We start from the raw sequence: 20,495 nt of genomic DNA on the forward strand, positions 1-20,495 counted from the left end.
ATATTGATTTAGGAGTCGGTTCGGTCTGGTCTAGTCGACTGACCGGCTGGCTGGCCGGTTCGCGGGCTACCAGCCGGTTTCCTTCATTGGCAGATGACCTAATGGCTAAATGTGGTTTGGACGATACGCGCGCAATTCCGGGAAACGATGTCTACGACCGGGCGTATCGTTGCCGTGGCGGTCACGGTTCCCTGTTTTCCGTCAACTGCGAATGTCAAATGGAGGCCATTTCCACAAGATTTATTCCATTGTTTTTTTTTGCAAAGAAAGATCGAAGCAAACCGCCGGTTGATTAGAGAAAAAGGCCACCAAACGCAGGGTTTTGCAAATCTTGGAGTCTCAGACGAAATCTATTTCGAGACAATACCCACAACTGGCGAAAATTGGGCGAAAATTGGCGGATATCGTGGCGGAAAGACTTTCCTCTCGCTATGAAACCTCATTCCTATTTCGCTTTTCTTGTGCAGCATTTCGAAATGATGATGCACGATTGAGATGAATGCTAGGGGATGCCACATCATCGCTAACACGTGTTTCGGCCGCTTCGCTAATGTCAGATGTTATTATTTTGGGAGCTCGAGCTCGCCGGCGCGCTCGTAAAGTCACTAGCACGGTGTGGCGGTCTTTCGACGCGCCTTTCCCATGATGTCATTCGTTGGCCCTTCGCTGAGTCGCCCGTCCCTATTCGCGCCGCTGCGTGACAGTGCGTCCTGCGCCGACGTTTGCGATCGCGGTGCGTCCGTCGTGCATCATAGAAGTGCGGTTCGGTGGTGTCATTGTGGGTTTTTATGTTTTTCCTTTGCTTTTCGATCACCTTGCTAGCCTTGCCTCGAGCAACTCGAGAAGATCGGAACCGACATTCCTCGGTTAACGACAAGTGATTAGCTCTACTCTTCTAATGACTAGAGAACAACACCTCGAACGCCGCGTAATGGCTGTATTTACTGTTCGGAGCTGGACGAGTGATTATGCTCGTTGTACAAATTACATTCCTTCGGTACCGGACATGGCGCGTGCTTACAAAAACACCAGGCAGCTCCATCGGTCATTCACCAATGAGGGTGGGAGAAGGAGAGAAGAGAGAGAGAGCAGAGAGTCACGCATTAGTTTCCAATTAGTTGCGATTGCAACACGGCCCGGGGGTGCCTCTCGAAATGTAAACAAACGGATCCTACACCAGAGGAGGGGTGGGCGTGAAAGCGGACAGGACAGTGACATCTGTTTAGTTTTCTTTCGCTTTTTCCACGCTTTGCTAATCCGGAGCGAAAAGCGTGTCCACCTTCTTATGGGACGCGTGCGTGTTTGAAGGACGAACAGCCATTGATAGAACGACTGCGTGATGTTCGACATGCTGGGCGCTTGTCAGAAACATTGCGCAAGATTTGGCAACTTCGAGTGTTCCGCTACCTGGGGAGTGTTTTGGAAGTAGCATCATGCATCGAGGAGCGCAACATAAAAACGATAAATAAGCCATTTCCAGCCAAGACACTGGCAAGGCGCGAATGGTGGCCATGTTTTTGTTACTTAATTTTTTTTTCTGGCTTTTCCTGGCACCATGGGAGGTCGCTGGTGTTTGTTTGTTGTTGAAGGAAAAGTCGAGGAAAATCATCTCACCGCCTCCCTCCCTCTAGGCAGACAACACACGCGAATCTCTCGCTCTATCTCTCCCTCATCGCAGCATCACGAACACATATTTATAGCAGCGCAGAGTAAACAAAACGGTCAACGCGGTACCGAAATGTGATTCGTCAAAAAATGTATATCCGACGACGACGGCCGGACAGCGAAAATGGTGGCCACTGGCGCACTAGCTGGTCTCGCAACATCGTGCAATCGGCGATGCGCGTCGTCAGATCGCCCGAATCGCTGCTTTGTGCAGCGTCAGCATCGGGGGGACTCTGGCAGCCAACTGGTTAAACCGCGCGCCGGCTCCGCGCTCGGCATGTGGTTGATTCATAATAATTTATGTTTTGCGCCCTTGCGGACACAGAAACCTTTCTTGCGCGCCCGGCGAGGATCTCGGGACTCGGTTGCTGCTACTGGCGATGCTACTGGCGATAGTGAAATATGGGTTCACTTTGCGCGCATCTAAAACCAGAACTCGTCGTCGTCGTCGTCGTCGTCGTCGTCGCTGGCGTCATCGGGCGTTGCACTAGAAGGCAAATGAAATGACGGCGCAGCAAAAAAAAAAAAAAAGAGTTTCACATTCTCTCGAGCCCTCCGATCGGCCACATGTCGCAGCGGGAGTCGCCGTCAATTTGGGGCACCATTAATTGTTGCCTTGTCGTTGCTTAGTGACAAGGCGTGTGAATGCGAGGCAAAAAATGGATCATCCTGCCGTTGCTGCTGCTGCTGCTTCGGTTTAGTGGAGGCGGTGGTGGTGCTGGTGGTGTTGGGGAGCAATTTATTAATTTCCTCCAATGCGAGTGATCTCATCTGCTCATTTTGAGGCCTTCCATCCATGAACTCGGTGGGAACGGCATTTCCGGCCTAAACAACCCGACCACAAAACGACATTCACCATTCCATTGGTTGCAAATCCGTATCCGAATCGCATTCGCCATGTTCTAACAAGCGCCTGTTTACTCAAACTGCTCGAGGGTTTATCGTTAAAAAGGCGGAGCGGGGAGTGGTGCATAGCGCGCAACATATGCAAAACATTCAACGACCGAACGATTCCTGCAACGCTGGCAAAAGCGCAAAACACACATTAAATGGAGGAATATGTTGAAATGTTGTCGACACACGGAGCAAAAGCTTCTTCTGCTTCTTGGTGTGTATAGAAGCGGTGCAAAATGGTTGCACAACGCAACACGATCGGATTAATAAAACGAATAGCGCAGCGATAATCAAAGAAGTTGACAGAAAGTAGATGTAAATGCCGTAGTTTACAATCGGCAAAAAATGTCTCAGACAACCGAGTGATGCCAAGTAGATGTAGGTAGATGAATGAACGGTGCCTCTGCCTTCGGTTCGCTTTTCTCACGCCCGGTTACGCGCCGTGTTCTGCCAATCAAAGCGCGCTCCATTACATAAACGCTTATCGATTCATGAGCCACTTTCGATTCCGCGGGCGAAGCAGGATACGAAATGAACTTAGAATCCGACCGGCTTTTAGGTGTGCCGTTGGTTGCCAGTGCGCCACACGGGAATCGATTAGCGCAGATCGCTCGTGGAATATCAATGAGCAGCCGGGAGTAGCGTTTGCTGTGTTTGCTGTGTTTGCAATTAACATGATGTCATGCCATGGCGTCGGCGGTCGGTCGAGAATGAGAATGTCTTTTTTTCGTGGTGCCTTTTTCGTGGTTTCCCCTTTCGACCACATGATCGTCTGCTGCTGTTAAGGCGGGCGCGCGCGCGTGCGTGTGTGTCTAGTTGCTTTATGCGCTATGCTATGCAACTGTGGAAAACACGAGAGCCTCCTGGCCAGGACTCGTTTTGGCGGTAGAAATGTCAGCACACGAAGCAAAGAATAAGAAACGCAAGTGCGAGCGCGAATTATGTTTAATCAGCTTATTTAGGCGCGAATGGTCCGATGCTTTGTCGTCGGAAATGCAACCTTTTTGGTTTGCCGCTTTTCGTCACTTGACTGGCCTTGAACATTACTGGCATACCCAGTCCATACTCACACAAACAGAAACACACACACTTTGTGAAACAAAATGAAAATGCGAGCACAGCATGACATCGTACGATCATTCACTTGCTGGCTGGCTGGCAGGCGAGCTGGCTGGCGGCTGGCAACCCTCTTCAGGCTGAACTTCTCCTTGGTGATGCACTTCAGGCGTGCTTGCCTCGTGTTACGCGGTCACGGTTCCATTCTCCTCCGTCACCGTGACATCCCAGGATGATGAATTGCCACACTGACTGGTGGGACTGGCGGGATTGGAGGATGGCTTGTGGATTAGCGTGGGTGACATATGCACTTGTGTGCAGTACGCTGCATCCCTTGAGTGACGAGACAGACTCAGTCGCCGGTATGACCAACAAGCGGTAAGCAGCTGAGAATGCAAATGCCTGTACTACAGTGCGTAACCGATAAATAGTGTTGAACCTGAGCCAAATCGTAGGTTACTTCGACAAATAACAGGTTACTTTGATGACATTTCGGTCCTTGTGTATTATCAAGCTCCTTTCAATCAAGCTCCTTTCAATAAAGACAAATAATAATTTGTAAGTCTTAAGAACGACAGAAGGATACAAAGCGAAGAAAGGACATTAATTCAGACAGTAACCACTTTTCATCCAGACTTTTCATTACCAGCTTCAATAACAATTCAATATACTGCTTAGAATAAGCAAAACATTTTTTTTGAAATCATGTGTCAACATGTGTTTAAAAAACACATATAAAAAGACATTTTTTATAGCTGCCTTGTCGTATGCACTGTACTGGCGGAGAAGCCGGTTCTGGCCGCACAGTTAAGTGCTCGCTGTACTGCTCAGAAGTCGTGCCTAACGAAGCGCGAAAAGACGAGAGAAAAAGAGAGAGAGAGGACGAAGGAAGAATTGTTGGAAAACCATAAGCATCCTCAGTCACTATATCTTAATATCTATGTCATCTGGGTGCGAACCACTCCAGGGCCGCGCACTCCGGCCAGACCGCAGCACCTTTCACCCTCTCGCCTGCTCTCTCTCTCTCTCTCTCTCTCTCTCTCTCTCTCTGTAAGTTCCTGGTTCTTTTTTTTATTTATCTCGCTTACGTGCGGTTAAATAATGTCGCGGTCCTCGCTGTTGGCGCTCGTTCGTTCGAGGAGCAGCTGTGGTGTTGTGAAGCTGGAGCTGGGGTCACAATGGCAATTGGCATTATTATGACACGGGAGTGCAAGAGGCAGGCTCGCAAGGCATATCGCGCGGACGCGTGGGCGGACGATGCTTTACGGTTTAGTCGCGAGTGAGGCAGGAGGGAGTGCTTTCGAACCGGTTTGCGTGACATCTTGAGCTCGAGCGGCTTTACACGAATGCGACTTGCCCGGGATGCAGTTTAATGTGCACACCCCCACCCACCCCTTCCCGGTCGAGGGTACTGGAAATGTTTATTTTCTGGTGCTGGTGCTCTTCGCAGCACAAAATTCCAGACACAACGTGAACAAGCATACTCGCTTATGCTAAAGCGTAATCTGCATCGATAAATATCGAAGTGACTTTGAATAATGTAAACATTCGCGGTTGGCTGGACTTGAGGGAAGCAAGGAATGTGCATTTGGTGCGCTACAGAGAGCGGGTAATTAAGAGGGAATTTGGTTTGGTAACGAACATTCACTTGAAAAATGTTAAACATTAACCAAAAGCGTAATTCGATATATAAACTTCTTGAAGAAGTTCTTCATTTGTACAATCTTTACTCCTTCTACTGGACATTTGCATTTTGTTTCTAAGAAAATGGAAACCGAAGCGATACAATCGCCGCTAGCAGAAAGGAAGTTGATTCGAGCATTAACAATCTTCTCAAAACAATCTCTCAATCTTCTCATTAGCATACTCCATATCCTCTGGGCCAGCCCGGGTAGCCGGGAACCTGATGGCATAATATCAAAATATGAGCATCCATTGCTGCGATGGTTCATCTCGATTGCTCCAATAACCAATTATGCTAATGATTCCATCGTGAAACCGACAATTAGCTCAGATGATCTGTTTCAATCTACGCTCCTAACTTAATAACCACTTGGCCAGTAAAAAGAAACACATTTTCCTCAAAACGAGGAGCTAAGGCGAACGTTAATTCTCCATTTTATAGTTTTTCCCAGAGAGTTCGAAGTCTAAGTCGTGGCGCGCGCGCCTTACGATCTAAACTGCTTGAGATGACTTTAAGTTGCTCAATTTTATGTCCTCTCGACGGTGTTCCGGATTGGCCGTTTCGTTTGCGGACGCATTAACGCTACCGCCGCGTGCGGTATCGTGAAACTGTTAAAAGGTCAACCGAAGTCAAGTATCCAGCGATTGGCGAAAGCAGTAAACGTCGAATGGGGCCCGCACGAGTGGCCGCGCTGGTCCTGGCGATCATCCGGGGTACGTGTTGCGTGTTGCACCCTCGCGTGATCGCTAATCTTGCGTGATTGCGAAAAAAAGAACGAAACCAGAGTGGGAAAACGGGTTTTCGACGCCCTTCCAGACGCCCTGGACCTTAATTTTCTTTTCCGTCGTCGTCGTCGTCGTCGTATTCATCCGGCACCGCGTTCTACGTTTTCGTTCTCGAGCCGTCGATCGAAAAGATCGAGCGGCCATGGAGAGATGGGTGAGATGAAGGTTATTTTTAGCTCGCCAAGTCTTGTTTCGATATGTTGTGCATCGTCTGGTCAAAGCCACTGTCTGCTCTGCCCCTCTGTTTGTGTGTGCGCATGTGTGTTTGTGTGACTAATGCCACCGTTCCCACTACACCGAGTATCACCGGTGACCGGATTCCCGCGATCGTTGGTCCCGAAGTCCCTTTGGCTTTGCGCTTTGCATGTTTGCTTTATGCTGGCTGGCTGGCTGGAAAGTGACTTGTCCGCATCTTTTTCTTCGTTTTTTTCCTGCTCCTTCTCGAGCGGTGGCCTCAGGGGCATCGCTCTTGTGAGCCGTGGATACCGGCATGAATCGCGCTCGGGCGTAAACCCCTCCAGAGTGAATTAATGTGGGTTAATAAATCATCAAATTTGGTTTGCGTTTGTTTTGCACTCCGTCGGAAACGATGCACACACAGAGACATAGACCCTGTACCTGTGCTGATGAGGATGAGGATCTTCTTCTGGACGACCGCGGAAGAGCCGCGCGAGTGGACCATTCGATGTTCCGACATCATTTCATCATCAGCAAGCGAACAAGAGACGACGACAGACCATCGGACAGCATCGTTCTGCCGTTCTGCGAATGTGTTGCGCTCGATGTTTCCTTCGGCGATGTTGCTTGGGATTTCGGGCAATAAACAAACGGAGAAACTCTGGCGTAGCAATTAAGGAGTGATGTTTCAGGTCCTCCGGTCCACGAGATTGTCGTCGTTAGTGCAGGCCGCCTTCGACTGCCACAAACATTCAGCATTCGCAGTCGCAACGCCTTTTTGGCCGCCATTTCTGCCCGGGATCGCAAGAAAGAGTGTTCCCAGAGGACCGTTTATTGCCGAATTCCGGCTCTCTTCACGGACGGGATCACGATCGTAATGTGGGGCAAAGTGAGCGAAACACGATGATGCTGTTCTCATGCGTCCCTGGTTCAATCGTTTGAATTGAATTTCGCGAATCTTTTCATGCACGAATAAACGGCGAGCGTCTAGTACCGCGTCGATTGATTTTAAACATCGCGACATTCACCGGTTATTAGGGTCATCAGCAAACCAGTGTTGAGTGTGTGTGACCGTACGAGACGGAATGGCCGGGGGGGGCACCGGTTCTAATCACGAAACTCCCGGGCATGCGGACGTGCGCAGAGCGAAACGAGTTTTGAATTGAACTCGTAATGAGTTTTTCATTCGTTCATCATCACCGCAATCGTCGTCTTCGTCTTCGTCGTCGCCGTCGTCGTCCGGGGTCGTAAATTGCAATTACTTGGCACATCCATCGGCCACGACACCTTCGCGTGTCACTTCATGTTGGAGTTTTATGGTTTTCTCTCTCCTCAATTAAGGCGCCTGAGTGGTGGCCTGCCGGCACTGTTTTGATTCGTGTTGATTGGTTTAAAGTGTGTAAGTCAAATGTACATGTTCTACATGACAGTGGGTTAGGGACTTTTTCGGTTTAATTTATTTTTATGGCCGATTTATTGCGCCAGTGCCACTCCCAGACTACATAATGCGATGTTTTTTACAAGCTGTTGTTACCATTGATGCGAAGACAATAGACCAATTAAAGTTGTAGTTGTTCTCGATGTTTTCTCCGGTTTAATTGATGTCCTTTCTCCATTCTGAGAGAAGCATTTCCTGTGTTTGTATAGACAATACCGTCTTTTAGTGTCACCTTCGCCCGATTTACAATAAAGAGATTTTTTGGCATGTGTATGTGTTCTGAGTCAATTCTTAAACAATGCTCGAACCATATAAGCCGCATAGTCAAATGTCTTAATGCAACATGGAAAGATAATTATGTTCCAGTAAATTATAAACCATGAACTATGGTAGATAGAACTTAAGCAACATCTGAATGGCAGATGAGTAGAATTTAATTAAGTATAAACAGTGTCACTTACACACACACAAAAGAAGGTCATTACGCAATCTGATCTCCAGCGGCTTTCAAACATTCCTCATCAACACAACCTCATCCGTCCATGCCGGCCCCGGTCAGCTGTCATACGGTGACACCCGAAAGTAACACCCTCAGTCCTATCTCCCTTCTCTCCAACATGTATGCAGCGGACACGCACATACGCCGAAAGTCATATTCATCAATCTCACTTAATGAGCCGTGCGCGTCTGTGCGTGTGTGTGTGTGTCTGGTGTAACATTATGACGATGAAGAGCCGCCGGTGGCCCCATCTGATGATGGATACTTAAGGATGCTGAGGAGCTATAGTGATGATGCGTGAAAACACGTACCGCATGATGGCGATGGTGCTGCTCCACGGTTCTTTCCCGATGAAATTTATATGTAAAAGACCCTCCCTCCCTCCCTCCCACCCTCCCTCCACAAAACGGTCGATGTAACCTTCTATCAAACCTTGGCCAACATCTTCATGGTAGTACATCGCCATGCGCCATCATCGTGGAACAGGCCGTTCCAGAACCCATTCCTTGGCGCCTTAGTCATCTTTAGGTCATCTCGGTTGCCGGTTTGGCCGCCTGGTCGCGACAAAAAATTGCTTCCAAATTGGTGTGGTCCAAAACTCTTTTCCTCATCTCTTCTTCTAACAAACGGCGCCCTTCTTGGTGACAGACGGACGGACGGACCCAATCACCGCACACGCCCACGCCCGATCGTCCATTTTGGTCACGTTTCTCTTGTTAAGTTCCCTAAGCTTACCTTTTAAGGTTTCGGGGCCTCTCTTTTGGTTTCGCGGGAATATTTTTTGTGTGTTGTTTTTACTCCCGCTACGTTCCCGGGTCTCAAGTGCTCAAGTGTGATTGCTATACGCGGGGCCACCGGGAAGATGCCGCCCGGCAGCCAGCCAGCTAACGGAGTCAGCCCAGAAGCTGTGAAGCTATCATTATTCACGGATTGTAAGACGGTGAGAACACCATCCGTGTGCCGGGACCGAGTTCACCGAGAGCTTCTGGCGGCGGAGCAGCCCGAAGAGTATCGGGAATGTTTTTTTTTTTTATTGCAAACCGACCGTAGGAGGCGATGCTGTAACCTGCGCTTCTTTCCATCGAAATTGGCTCCAGTTGGGGTGCGAGGCAGGACACCAAGCAGGCTCCGGTCGCTGGCTGCTTGGTTTTTTTTTTTTCGCCAACATAACCACCAACGTCAATGCATAATGCATACGATACGATCGATTTTCGTTCCCTTCGTTCGTGGCGTCGACCGGAGACCGACCGATGGCGTGTGATGGTGTTAACGAGGTAAAGCAACCGAAGGCCGCCCTTCCGCTCGGTCTTAAGTGGGATTCCTGGGGCGTCGGGGTCTGCGGAAGGCCGAATTTTCCGAACATTTTGCGCGGAATAAAGAGCTTACACGCCGAGCAAATGGCTGATGGCAAAGTGCTGTTAATGGTCGTAATGAAGTTGGTTTCGACATATTCGGTCCCACTCCAGGCGTTGCGCCTGAACTTAAAGCGAACTGAGCGCATCTTCGCTGCGCCACTGGCGGTGTGACCTTCCGTGGCGATGGTGAGCATAAATTTTTATTTTTCATTCAACCATGTGGTAGCAGCATAGAGAGGGGTTTGCTGTGCCTAAGCTCCCCTCGCTCGACAGTTTCATGGCACCAGCTATAGGGCCCAACCATAGGCAGACCTAAAAGGAGATGATTTCGTCATTGTTTATTGCAGTGCGCTTGTGGATGTAGCGCTGCTGAAGTGCATCAAGCACAAGGAATGCAGGCTGGGATTGGGCCCTTTGGACCTCTTCAACGGTGCCTGCCTTGTGACCATTTCGTCGAGAGTTAATAATGTGTCGCTGGAGTAGTTTTCGGGGCGTGAAAGTACGCCAGATAGAGTTAATATGCCCCTCGGGGGAGGGAGGAGAAGTCTTTAGTGCTCTCGATTTGGATTTGAAGTAGCATCAGCACCACTTGCGAGTTATGATCCAGATCTGAAGGAGGTGTGTAAATGGTGGGCTAATGATTGTCTAGTGGATTAGTAGCCGCTCATTAAATGGGCATTTGAATTGATGAGCAAAGGATGTGGACCAGGCCCCTTGTTCATGCAGTTTTTCTAACTTCTTATTTATTTTTGGACTATATTTTGTATCAATCTAGTTTCGTAGAGAAAGCGATAGTTAAAATTTTAGGAAATATTTTTCAAGTATTAAAATATTTACTATCAGGTAGATAGCCGTATTCGGGTTGTGCATACGTTGATTTGCATTTGCTTTGATATTTATTTAGAGCATTTTAATCTGACTTTCCAACAAGAAATTATTGATTTTTAGTATCGCTTTTATGTAGCACTAAATCTTTTCATAGAAGTATTTGATACTTGGGTAAAAAAAAACATAGGAATTCCAGAAACAGGTATAAAAAGATAATCCCTCTACTTCTATAAACTTTTCAGTTCATAATCCAGAGACATTCGGATGAAACCAATTTCGAAAATATTTGAATACCAATACCGCTCTATTAAGAAACGGGTTTGGAATTTGAATGTCCTCCAAATTATTCTTCGCTCTATTAGGATTTGTAGTCATCGACCAGAATGACGCATAGACGATCCCGCCAAACTTCTGGCGTGGCTTCGAAATTAGTTTAAATTACATGCAAATCCTTTCTATCGATCGGAATGAATGGTATTCGTCTTGCCATTCGGCCTGAGAGCCTCCGTATATCCGAAGTTTAGATGGTTTCTTCCACCGAATTGATACGATATGTTTCCGCAAAATAGAAGAGAAAAAAGTCCTCTTCGAGGCACGATCTATGCACACTCTACAAATAGTGCTCCCATCCATCTGGCCCGTGCCTTTTGTCTCGAAGAGCAAACAAATATTAGTCTTCGCGAAAACCAAACAAATCCCTCAAAAACTTCAAACGCAAACACCCAAAACACTCAGCTCGGCCGGCCGTATCGTATACCGCACGGTCCACAACCATTCGGAATACACTTTAATTAGCAAAACCAATCGGCATCAACGCGATATCGCAGCTCGTGCTATGTTTGGAGTATGCTGACCCAAACTATCATAAGGCGACTCTGCCAGGCGACGGGCGGGCAGCAAATATTGTAATGCCTGAAGTCATCCAAAAGTAGCGAGCAAACGCCAGGGCCAGAGACAACCGATGCTTGCTCACTCGTCCTCCACCAATCGGCGCATGTTGACATGCCGGTGCCCCCACCACCACCGTCGTCTTCAGGGTTTGATTTTCAACCGCAGGGAATCCAGTAGCCAGCGCCAGGGAGTGAGACGACGGCTGATATATGCTGTTCCTTTCGGCTGTCGAGGCGTTAAGAAGCCGGATTGAATTACGCGACGCGGACACGCTCCGATCGGTGGACGGTTCAAGCAAACATGATCTCGCGCGTCCTTAATGAGCTGCGCCCTCGGGTCGCCGTCACCGTTGTCGTCGTGGTAAACATCATTTCATGTGTGCTGGACCGTCAATTTTATGGCCAATCGATACCGATGATGGCATTCACTTTTGCCATTAAAACCTGCTGGAAGATGGCGGACGGTCGTAGTGCAGGTCCCCGAAAAGCAAATAAGCAGCAGCAGCAGCACCAGCACCAGCGTGACCCGGGCTGCATGACACAGCGATCCTCTAATTAGTGCGACCAACCGTTAACGGCGGAGAAGGGGGAGGGGGCTCACAAATCTCGCGAATGTCACCTACACCCTAATGCTTCGGGGCCACCTATTCTGCGTCCACAAATATTGACTGATGCGTTATTTACGTCTTCTGGGGGTGCGCCTGAGAGACAGAGAGATAGACAGAGAGCGAGAGAGAGAGAGCGAGAGAGAGGCTCGGTCTAATCGGTATTCTATCTATTCCGAGATGCATCAACATCACGTCAGCAATAGCTCCGTCGGTTGGTGCTGGTGCTGGTGCTATCTTCCGCCGGGGGAGAGGACTAAGTAAACTCTCGTCGAAACCGCCATTCACGGTCGTAAATGCCAGACCGTGCAGTGCCCTGCCGGTGCTGGGGTGACGAGATACACGCTGGATCATCGCTCTGAAGCTCCGCTGCTTGCACCTAAGGTGCTAACATTGAAACGCACTTCAAACACTCGCCATGTCGTGGACCGGTGAATGGTTCCATTCTCGGTAACCGACAAACCTTGGCAGACATGCAACCATCCAACATCAAACATCGATTTGCATGATCGCAGCCGCCGCCAGTTCGGCGAAGATGATGTTTGCGAACCCTTTTAGACATTGACAGCGTCCACCATTGACATTCAGTCCCGCTCGAAGACGATCGCATTCGTTGGTGGATTCACTTCTAGAGCCGATCGCTTACGTGATCGCACCGGGCCTATCGCCAAAATCGCTCTCGTGATTTAAATTCTCTACTAATCCTCGATATCATGTGCCGTGGGCGTCCGGAAAAGTGACAGGTAGCCATGACGACGAAACAGATGCCAGCTAACCTTGAAACCTTGTGTTTCCAATTTGGGATTTGATTGCGGATCTGCCACCTGGGGTGCCCATTTGGACGGTTTAAACCGGAGGCGCATCTTCATTGATTAATTTGAAATACGGCCAAAAGCTTCTCGCGCTTTCCGGCGCGTCGCCTTTGTGATGCTGTCACTGGTGAAGAGGGGTGCCTCTTGCTTTGTTGTTGAATCAATTTCCACAGAGCTACCCGATTCCGAATTAGGACACTGGATGAGATGATTTTTTGGAGTGTTGGGGTTTGATTCACAAACGATGAAAGTAGCCAGCGTGGGCCGGCCAATGGAGACGTAGGCGCTAAGGCGCGGCGGTGTCGGTGGTCCAAAATCGTGAAATGGTTTTCTCTCATCGCCAGCACCAAAGGAAATGCGATGTTCGACGTCCGTTTATTGCGGTGGGATGTGGGATGGAACTTATTTATGATTGATCTGCCAGACTGCCTGAGCTGCCCGGCGGGTTCGATGGCATTGGAATTCAACCCTCGGGCAGCACCCGTCCCAACATCTCCCCTGCCGACTAATGAATTCGTCTGTAAAGACGCACACACCTGTCTTGTTGGTTTTTGGGGTTTTGTTGTACCCTTCAGTTATCTGTGGCGACAAGGGAATCTCCTGCCTCTGCCCAGCGTTTAGCCCTTTCGGTGGCGACAAGGTTGAATTTGTAATTCAAGGTCTCACTCCGAGGCACGACAGCCGCGCCGTCGATGTAATAAACAACGGGCTTAGGAGGGATGGCAAGCAAGTGTTTGCCGAAGAGACGTCTTCGACGTCCGCGGGTACGACATCGATAGCGGCGACAACAACAACGACAGCACAACGATCACCTAATCGACGATGGCTCTCGGTGTGTGAGGTTTGGCGGCATCGTACAGAGGAAACCATTCCGCAGGTCAATTGGTGTTCGTTCGGCACTTTGGTCGATGGAGTTATTGATGCTTTGATCTTTGAAGATGCGCGCGCGATGACGTAGCGTTGAGTTTCTGGGAGGAATTCAGATTTACAAATATGTTTCCGATAGTACCGCTATAGCTCTTGATGTTTCGAAGAAGTTAGTGACATCGCTATGTGTAAATCATTGATACTTCCTTAACTCTTATCAGAAAACCCTTCAAACTGGGTGATCTTAGATGTCCAAATTGTGAAGTTCAGCGTCCAGTTCGATGACTACCGTCTCAAAATAGTCTCCTCCGATTAGAGCACCGGAGAGCACCACATCAGCATCAAAACGATCGTGCCAAAGTACTGTGACCTCGGTAGCCTCCGTTTTCGCCGCGATCGAATACGTGGCATCCTCCTTAAGTGCCGACACGTCACCTCCGAAAACTCATAATTCAAATCACCCAAAAGCTAAACATCCGCCACGCACCGTATGCGATCGGATCGGATTGAGGCCCGGGCCACCCGCTAATGGTGGTGGACGGTAGAAGCATTAACATACCAAGGCGGTTCGAGATTCGCATCGTCCGATGCGATGACCGACTGACCCGTGGCTGTGTGGCGCTCGGGTTAATGGTCGAGTGATAAAACTTTGGGAACACCCGCACCGGAACGACCATTACATCACTGACACGATGAAGATGGATGGCCGCCCCACCTCCCATCATCCCGTTTTATGGGGTCAGCGGGTATAAATGTCCAGCGAAAACGAAAACGGGCGAGCGATCAACTAATGACATCACCTCTTCGGCAAACACACACACACACACACACGCGACTCACAGTTCTATTCGTGAAAAAGGGCGAGCGTGTGAAGTGGCGTCATGTGCAACTTTGTTGATCGTTGACCAGTCTTCTGAAACTACGGGCAGTTTCCTCTGGTGCTGCCCGACGATCGAGGCGACGCTCGATTATTCGACTTTGTTGTCCGCTTCCGTCATTTTGTTGGTGGCTAATACGAACGCCATGGTCGTGAGTATGTGCTCGTAGGTCTCATTTAAATGAGGAATCAGTTTCCCGGGACACTCAACGTTGGCACGGATCGCTTCATAGCAGCAGCAGCAGCAGCAGTAGCAGCGCCCTCGCTCATTAGGCTGACAAATGGCCGGCCGTTAATTTTGAATATCAAGTGTTGCGAACGCGCCTTTAGGGCGGTACGGAACCAAAGTGAGATCATACAGAATGCGTGTGTGTGTTTGGAGTCACGTTTATTTGGAGGGGAACGAATCATTTTGCGTAATATATGGTCCAAGCGTATGTCGACTGCCCGTTATCTTATCTGTTGTGGTTGTAGATCATCGCTTTTCGGAATCAGACAGAGATAGGCTAGAGGTTTATTGATTTACAGTGCATCTTAGCTGGAATATACATATTTTCGGAGTATTCTACTAATCACATCGTTCAATAGGTCTACTAAACTGTTGATTTTACATTTAAGATCAAAACAAAACAGTCTTTATGAAGAGAGGGTTAATTTTTTATAATTTACTTGATCTTTTAGCCAAGGAAGATATATCGTAGCACGTACTATTGAACGTGGTCTTAGGATCTAGTGTCAAAGAATGAAATATTGCATTCTTTCCCAAATATCTAGACCGCTGAAGGCTGTTTAGAGCGAAGAATCGATGACTTTTGAGCTCAATAATCCATCCAATACCTTGGCTTGTAGGACCTCTTACTGCACAAAACGACATTTGGCCATCGTCAGTGCATGGTATGCGATGACCACCGTCTTCTGACTGCCACTGCATGTGCTTCCCTTATTTCCCAACCCACAAAGTGCAGTCACACTGGGTAGGTGATTGTTTTCGACGGGAAAAAAATATGCGAATCAAGCAGAAGTCACCTCACCGAAACCGAATCCACACACCACACGTAGCACGAACGGTACCGGCATTGTACCTTCTAAGCCCCAAACCCCCTTCGACAGTCTGGTGGTTCCCAGCTGAACTGGAAATGGGTTGAGGTCCAAAGTCACCAACCCGTTACGGTCGAACGGACGGACGTTTACGATTTCGTTTGCGTTTACTGCCCAGCTCGCTGGCGGCCACCTTTGGGGTTTGCGGTTGTCTACAACCAACCAACCAACCAACCCACCCACCCATGGCCGATCCGTCGCGACGGGTCGTCTTGTGGGATGCGGGATTGTTTAAAATAGCCGACCAACCCCCCCGGGGCCACCCCACCGATGGATGGAAGTTTATTTATAGGCACGCCCTGCATTAGGGTGGCCTATATATCTGGGTTTGAGGTGAGCTACTGAGCCGCCAGTTGATCGGAAGGTTTTTCCCACGACGGAACCGATACGCCTGGACACACCGTTCGTCACTTTCTCTCGATCTCTCTCTCTCTCGCGCGCAGGCTCCGCGTGTCCCGGCAATCAATCCCCCCACTGGTAGAGTGCACGTGGCAGCGGCACGAGCATGTCTTCCCCCTCGGTATGTTTTATGCTGACAAAGTGCTTCCGGTAAGCATGCCGCACATTCGATCCCGTGCTGGATCTGGATGATATCATTACCGACGGACACATGCCGATACCGACACCAGTGACCAGTGACCAGCGACCAGTGGCCAGTGTTGTCATGCAAATCCATCCACGGGTTGTCTCGAGGGGGGCCCCGAGGCGACGATCACTGGCGACGACCACAGGCAGTACGCCGACGCGCCGCGTTGAGCGCCTGATGAGCGGATGAGGCGATGATCGTGGCAATTTACTTGCATACCACGCAACTTTCTTGAACCGCAAACCGATTGGCGTGCTGGCCGGTCCCGGGAGCGCGCATTAGCGTCTTCCCCTAGAACGGATGGAAGGTTCTTGCGGCAGGGAGAGGTTCTTGTGACAATCAGCGACCATTTACAGTCGGCCCACGAACCGTCGGCCACGCTGCACGCTCTGTTTGCTTTCTTTCCTGCTTCGCGCACGCCCGGCTAATGCTGGCCACCGCTAGAAGTGATCGCACCAAATCGAGCTTCAGTTGCCTGAGTTTGGCTATCGCGATTGTCGAGTGCGATTTGTCGTTCGTCGAGAATGGCTAACGCCTCACTCACTAAACCAAACCCCACTGCTGGACCCTGGAGCGCTGTCTTGTTCTTATTTGATCGCAACATTGTGCCGCTCGCTTCGCGGATCGATAATTCCAACGTCGCGCAAGGAGCGAATTGATTGATGACACGCGCCATGAGTAGGACGAGCGTCGCCGGCCGCCGACTGCGTGACATACCGTGATACATTGAATGGCTCCAGCACGCACCGCACACCCGTTGCTGCTTCCTCTCTACGGCATCAATGGCCCTTCAATTAGCCCAAGGGGATCGGGGTGCTTGAAGGTGTGAGCCTATTTTTAGGAGCGAACCCAGGTGCCCCAGGTTCGGGTTTCGATTCTGATGTCATAAAGCTATCGGCGGTTCGCTCGTCGTCGTCGTCGTTGCCGTCGGAGCGATTAATCTCGAGCTGCGTGCAGTCATGAGTCAGACCGTTGCGTACCAGGGCCGCGATGCCAGACGTTAAGTGATTTAGCAGTGGCGTAATCGCTTCGCTATGCTACTGGCGCTATAGTGGTAGAACCTGTGTTGGGGAATGCTTTTTACGGGGTTATGCAACGAGCTGGTAATGCGTTGCTCGCTGTACTTTATGGTAATCAAACGACTCGGCGCTGCTGCGCGAACAGCTGTTGTTGAGGCCACCAATTAGAACGAGCGCTAACATGCCAGCTGGTCAGCTCGATTACTTCAGCTTCCGTTTCGTGGAGGATTGAGTTGTGTTTAACAAATGATCTGGATCGCTATACAGGATGCTTCTACTTTGGGACTCCCGTTTGCTACCATGAATCGTTATTTGATTGGCAAATGGAGCACTAAACGTTCGAGAAAAATTAATCAAGATTTCTCCTTTGAATATCCGTAACTCAAACACAACAAAACCATCAAAAAATGATTGATAATGTGTTGTTCATGGTTCCGCAAAGAACGACAAATGAAGCACCGTCCGTTCACCGCATCGTAAACCATTCTGTGGCACGAGCTAGAGAGCACGCGGTTCCACACTAATTTATGGTCAAGAAGGCAACCGACGGAATCATGGCTCCATAAAACACTTCGCTGATGCTCGATAAACCTTACCGCACTCGTCAGGTTCGCTCGAGAAACATGCTCAGCATCATAACAATATCATTACATGTAGCGGTTGCGCTGCAAAACAACCCCCAGCCCACAATGCCCCCCCAACCTCCTCAACCTCGACTCGACCTTCCGATCTATTTGTTGTAAAATCAGTGCCAGCCACCGGGAGTGTCGGGACATCCTCCCTGCGAAAAGCAACAAAAAAAAAACTTCTTCGAACATCATCCATCCGACCGACCGACCGACCGAGCGGCCGATGGAGGGAGGAAGAACGTTTACACATTAATGATCAGTGCAAATGGGCTGCTGGCGCTTCTTCAGCACCGGGTCCACCATCACCACCAACTTCCAATCATGATTCTGCGGCGAGGGTTCATAAATAGCGTCCTGGAGCAGCCACATCGGGGGTGATGGGGGCGAGGATGTTTGCTGGGAAAAAGGCTCATCAACGACCGCACGCTTCGTACCGCCTTCGCTCGTTTTTTGTTGTTCCCAAGAAACGAGCTGCAGGAGTCGCAGTTTGATAGACAATGGAACGAGTGAGCTTGTTTCGGTTGGGTCCTTGTTTTCCACCAGAACGCCAGGCGGCCAAAGCCTGGATAGCATCGTGAGAGCTTAGTTTCGATGCCTTCTCCTCGTGTTCTGTGTTCTACAAAAAAAAGTATTCTAAATTCAACAAAAGCTCTTCTTCGGACGATGCGATCCAGTGTAAATTGTCTAAAACAGATTTGAAGGCATTACTCACACGATGCTATTCGAAAGTATTACTATCTAACTGACGAGAGAACTGTGTTGCATTTCCTTTTCCGTTGGATCCACGGTCGAAGCAACCGACTAAACCGAGACCAATCCAGCTTCCGGGCCGCGTAGAAGATCCTGTAGAATGGAAGTGTTTATTGCTTCAAAAACCCGACGAGTGCTCTACTCCCTGATTCCGATGTACTTCTTACATGACGGTGGTGGTCACTGTGTGGACCCGGCGAGACGAGAGCATCGTGCAAAATGAGCACGAAACCGCACCGCCGAGCGGTTAAAATGGCCATCGCGTGCTTGGAATATTTGATTAAACGTCTTCTTCCTTCGTCAGGGGGGGGGCGCGTGGTGACGCCACCGACCGCACGACAGATTCGACGACGCCGTCTTCGGGCTACGGACGGCAGCAGGCAGCGCGATTTGTTTCGATGGAAAATTCGTGAAACCACCACTTGCCCGGCGAGTGTCGTTATGGTACGGATGCAGCCCGGCTACAGCACGGGAAACCGGGATGGCCAGCACGTTTCGGAGATGCTTTAGCCGTTTGCTTCTGCATTAATGGGTGTACTTCCTTGGTCAATCGATTTTTCAAGCTGATTGCAGGATTCTTTTGTTGCCGTTTTTTTTTGTCACTTTTTCGAAAGAAAAACTTTTCTCCTTCGCGCCGGAAATGGAAGCAGAAGTGTATTATGTATTCTCTCACGCGTTCGATTGTCACCTTCTTGGTCCACTGCTTAGCACATTTCCACTTTGAAGTCAAACCGAGTTCGATGAGGTTTTCTAACTTTTACGTGCGTTCCCCGAGGTCACTTGGATTGTCTTGGACTTTTGTTAAACTGTTTCACGAGGTTACTTAACATTTACATGGCCTGCTTATTCATAATTTGTATTCTCGTTACCATTTTTTTTTTTTTTCACAGAAACCATACGATAGCGATCTGGTTTTCGAAGATGAGAGCTCCCAGTTGGCGGCATCGGCAGCGGCCGCTGCGTTGTCCGATACGAAGCCTCTGCTGTTGGATGATATCGATCGAACACCGGCAGGGGGGCGCTCGGTGGAGGATATGCTGCTGGCCGTACTGGGTCCTGCCGATGACACGGTGGAACCATGGGACGGTGCAGACCTCTCCGACGATGGTGACGATGACGAGGAAGATGAATCGGAACTGGACGATGAGGACGAACCGGAACTGCAGGAGGATGAGTCGGCGAATGAGATCGGTGGTCCATCGCAGGACACTGAGGATGGTGCCGGACAAGGGTGGCTAATGCGTAGTGTCAAGCGCATTAAGCGCAGCCTCGACAGTCTGTGGCCCTCGGCGGATAGTACCGGGGCGCAACCGGAATCCAACGGTACCAAGCGTGCTCAGGGTATGCGCAAGATGAAGAAAACCAAAAAGCCCAACCACGACAAAAAGAATAAGCAAAAGAAGAAGAAGCAAAAACAGAAGAAGACTGAGCAGGAGGCATCCGCTGGGCTGACCGGGCCGTCGACGGCGACGGTAACGTCCAAGGAGCGCCAATCGCACGCCGCCGGTACGGGTAAGGGTCGGTTAGCGCCGGCAGCACAAAGCTTGACGCCACCGGCGACCAAGTTCGCTGGCAAATCGGGACGGTTCGTGGGTGTCCGGCCGAAGCGCCAGTACGATTATGGACCGATCGATAACGAGGGCAGTGGAGATGCGGGCGAAGGATCCGGCGAGCCACCGCTTTGGGTGAACTGTAAGTCGCGAAATCGTGTCGGGAATTTTGAGACCACAATTTTTAATCCCGTCCCTGTTTTTTCCCCTCAGATAAGCTGCAGCTGACGATCCCGGAACCATATCAGGCTGGCTTCCGGAAGGTGGATCAGTCCGACGAACGAATCCTGCGGTACCAGGCCGACCTGAGCCGGCTGGTGAACGATGTGGCGCTTTTGGACGTTGAAGCTACCATCACCCGTTTGGAGTAAGTTTTGTGGAGAGAAGTACGGCCGCTTGTATGCAATGTTGTGTACAATCGCACCAAGCAG

The 20,495-nt window shown here is 49.7% G+C and overlaps 1 protein-coding gene across 1 annotated transcript in view; it reads left to right on the plus strand.

Annotated features, from left to right (window-relative positions):
- Nucleotides 1-20,495, plus strand: part of LOC125951081 (basement membrane-specific heparan sulfate proteoglycan core protein) — a 91,176-nt gene that overhangs the window by 12,297 nt on the left and 58,384 nt on the right. Inside the window, exons 3-4 of the mRNA XM_049679619.1 lie at nucleotides 19,405-20,206; nucleotides 20,278-20,431. Of these exons, the coding sequence (XP_049535576.1) occupies nucleotides 19,405-20,206; nucleotides 20,278-20,431 (956 nt within the window). The remainder of the gene's footprint in view (nucleotides 1-19,404; nucleotides 20,207-20,277; nucleotides 20,432-20,495) is intronic.

Source organism: Anopheles darlingi, chromosome 2, assembly GCF_943734745.1.
Source record: "Anopheles darlingi chromosome 2, idAnoDarlMG_H_01, whole genome shotgun sequence".
In the NCBI taxonomy this organism is placed as follows: Eukaryota; Metazoa; Arthropoda; class Insecta; order Diptera; family Culicidae; genus Anopheles; species Anopheles darlingi.